The sequence below is a fragment of the Arachis ipaensis genome, chromosome B06 (assembly GCF_000816755.2).
Source record: "Arachis ipaensis cultivar K30076 chromosome B06, Araip1.1, whole genome shotgun sequence".
Taxonomy (NCBI): Eukaryota; Viridiplantae; Streptophyta; class Magnoliopsida; order Fabales; family Fabaceae; genus Arachis; species Arachis ipaensis.
This window is the reverse complement of record NC_029790.2, coordinates 739,297-742,203: the sequence shown is the minus strand read 5'-3', so window position 1 is coordinate 742,203 and position 2,907 is coordinate 739,297. Positions and strand designations below refer to the sequence as shown.

At 28.1% G+C, this 2,907-nt stretch overlaps 1 protein-coding gene across 1 annotated transcript in view; it reads right to left on the bottom strand.

Annotated features, from left to right (window-relative positions):
* LOC107646223 (cytochrome P450 83B1) overlaps positions 926-2,907 on the bottom strand; it is a 4,206-nt gene continuing 2,224 nt past the window's right edge. Inside the window, exons 3-4 of the mRNA XM_021104591.1 lie at positions 2,570-2,905; positions 926-1,676 (exon numbers count right to left, since the gene is read on the bottom strand). Of these exons, the coding sequence (XP_020960250.1) occupies positions 1,062-1,676; positions 2,570-2,905 (951 nt within the window). The 3' untranslated portion in view covers positions 926-1,061. The remainder of the gene's footprint in view (positions 1,677-2,569; positions 2,906-2,907) is intronic.

Here is a 2,907-nt window from a genome sequence, read left to right as displayed (position 1 = left end):
TAAGAAAAAAATTTAAATAAGAAAAAAATTACATAGATGTCTTAAATTGAATTTTAATATATGCATGTTTCATTTGACTCTGTAAATTGAATCAAATAAATTTGATTTACACTTTTTCGATTTACTACTAATATAGCTAATTCAATTTACTATGTATATATTGTAAAGTAGTAAATCGAATCAACATTAAAAAAATATAAATCAAATTTATTTGATTCGATTTACAAAGAGTCAAACAAGATTCAACTTAAAATATTTATGTAATTTTTTTTTCTCATCCAATTTATGTATGTAAATTATCCTTTATATCATAAAAGAAAAATATAAATATTTTTAAAAAATATATACCGATAAATAATTATTTTATTTTATTTATTAAAAAAATCCCAAACTATATATATTTATAAACATGTATTAGCCTCTCCTAAAAGAATACCAACACAAGGTTATAATATAAATATACTAAATTCATAGAAAACTTGATCATTAGTGAGTGTCATCAATTACTCTTATCATAATCCAAGCTTTTTTAATTTAATTGCTAAAAATAAAAATAAAAAACCCTTATAATTTGCACTAATATTTAACAAAAACTTGTGTGTTGTATACATGAGTATATAAAAATACCATGCTAAATATCAATCCTAGGAAGGCACGTGCACACAACTAACTTTAAGGTAGTGTTTGTTTTGAGGTACTGAGATAGAGATTGGAAGATTGAAACTCAGTATCATGTTTGTTGATTCAAAGACTGATACTAAAATTTTTGTTTCTGTCTCTAAAATTTCAGTATTTCAGTACCTCCAAAAAGTGAGGACACAGAAGACTAAAATTTTTAGAGATAGAGATTAAAACTTTAATAATATTTTATACCTAAAATACCTTCATTTCAATTAGTTAATTCCAATTTTACCTTTTGTACAAATTAAATTAGAATTTCATTTTTGTTTCAATTTCTGTCTTTCACTCTACACCAAACAAAATATGGAAATTTATTTCAATTTCTGTCTCTTAATCTCTGTCTCTCAGTCTTTCCGTCTCTGTCTCTCTGCAAACACTATCTAAGGTACATGTTTCTTGGCCACAAGAAAAAGATCGTTTTTCTTGTGCATGGTTATCCCTGGCTTCACTTGCGTGTCAAACATTTCTTCATTGTCAAACCCAATTGGCAAACTCCAATCAAATGAGTGAACAAGATTTGCTAATGCAATTTCTATGGTAACCAACCCCATGTTCATGGCAGGGCAAATTCTTCTTCCACTACCAAATGGAATTAGCTCAAAATCATTCCCTTTGAGATCTATTGGATTCTCAATGAATCTTTCAGGACAAAACTCTTCTGGGTCTTTCCAATTCTTGGGGTCCCTTGCTATGGCCCATGCATTAACATAGACTAAAGTTTTTGGTTTTATTTCATAACCTTCTATGTTGCATGTTTCAATTGTTTCTCTTGGTAAGAGTAGTGGTGATGGTGGGAACATTCTTAGTGTTTCCTTTATTACTGCTTTGAGATATGGAAGCCTTTGAATGTCATCTTCATTTATGAAATCTTTGTCTCCAAATAAACCTCTAATTTCACTTTGAAGCTTTTTCATAGCTTTAGGGTTCTTCAAAAGTTCATTCATTGCCCAAACTGTTGTACCTGCACTTGGGTCTGTTCCAGCTATAAAGATGTTCTGCATTCACATTCAACGATCATGTTAGATCTAATTCCATAGCACATATTGTATTTATTTGAAAGACTATGCTGTCTGTACACTAAAATCAGCCATCAAAATTAACTATTAGTATAAAATACACGTTCAAATATAAATACACATTGAAAATAAATTAAACCACACATATATTTATATACAAATACATTGTGGTAACTGATTTTAATGTACAAATAAAACTTTTATTATTTAAAAATGTTTTTAACGAAAATCTAGTTGAATTCAAGTGTAAGCCATATCAGATGACAGACCAAAGCTTCTAAAATAAGAGAAAGTTAGTAAAATGAAAAAAGTGAGAATCTAATTTCTCTTGAATTATAGAACAAATATTCCCACCATAAAAATTACAAATTCAATTATGACTAACTCATTATTTTGTGGTTAAATTATACGGTTGTTCTCTATACTTTTAGTGAAATTACAAATTGGTTCCTACACTTTAAAAATTTGTAATTGGGTCTCTAAAGATAATTAAAATTTGCAATTTAGTCCCTGTCGTTCAAAAAATATTTGATTTAATAGAATATTCTTAGTATATTTTCTATTTTAACAGAATATTCTCAGCATATTTTGAAAATATTTTGTTAAATCAACACTTTTTGACTGGCGGAAACTAAATTGTAGATTTTAATTCTCTTTAGGAACTCAATTACAAATTTTTAAAGTATAGGGACTAATTTACAATAATTTCACTGAAAGTGTAGAGACTAACTGTATAATTTTATTTTGTCGCTTTATAATTTTTCTCATTTTAATTTTTTTTTCTAATTAAATAAATTAAATTCAATAACCAATAATAATTTCTTTTAACTAAAGCAAAAAATATTAAAAAGATGCTAGCTATAATTACTTACCATGAGCACAGCTTTTATATGATCTAGAGTGAGATCAAAGGAGAGTGAGTGATCATTCATCATCTCTAGAAAGATATCAATGATGTCTTTAACTTGTTGCTCATTGGATTTATTAGCCCTAGCTGAATCCATATGGTCAAAGATAACTTTTTCATAGAACTTGTCCAATTCCTTGAAGTTCTTATCTAGCCTCCAAAGTGTTCCTCTAAGCCAATCAACCCACCCCAAAATGGGAAAATGATCTGAAAAGTAAAACTCAACCAACAATGCTTGAGCCTCATTTAGCAACACTTGCAACTTGCTCCTTTGGCCACACCCTAATTCTTCATCAACAACAT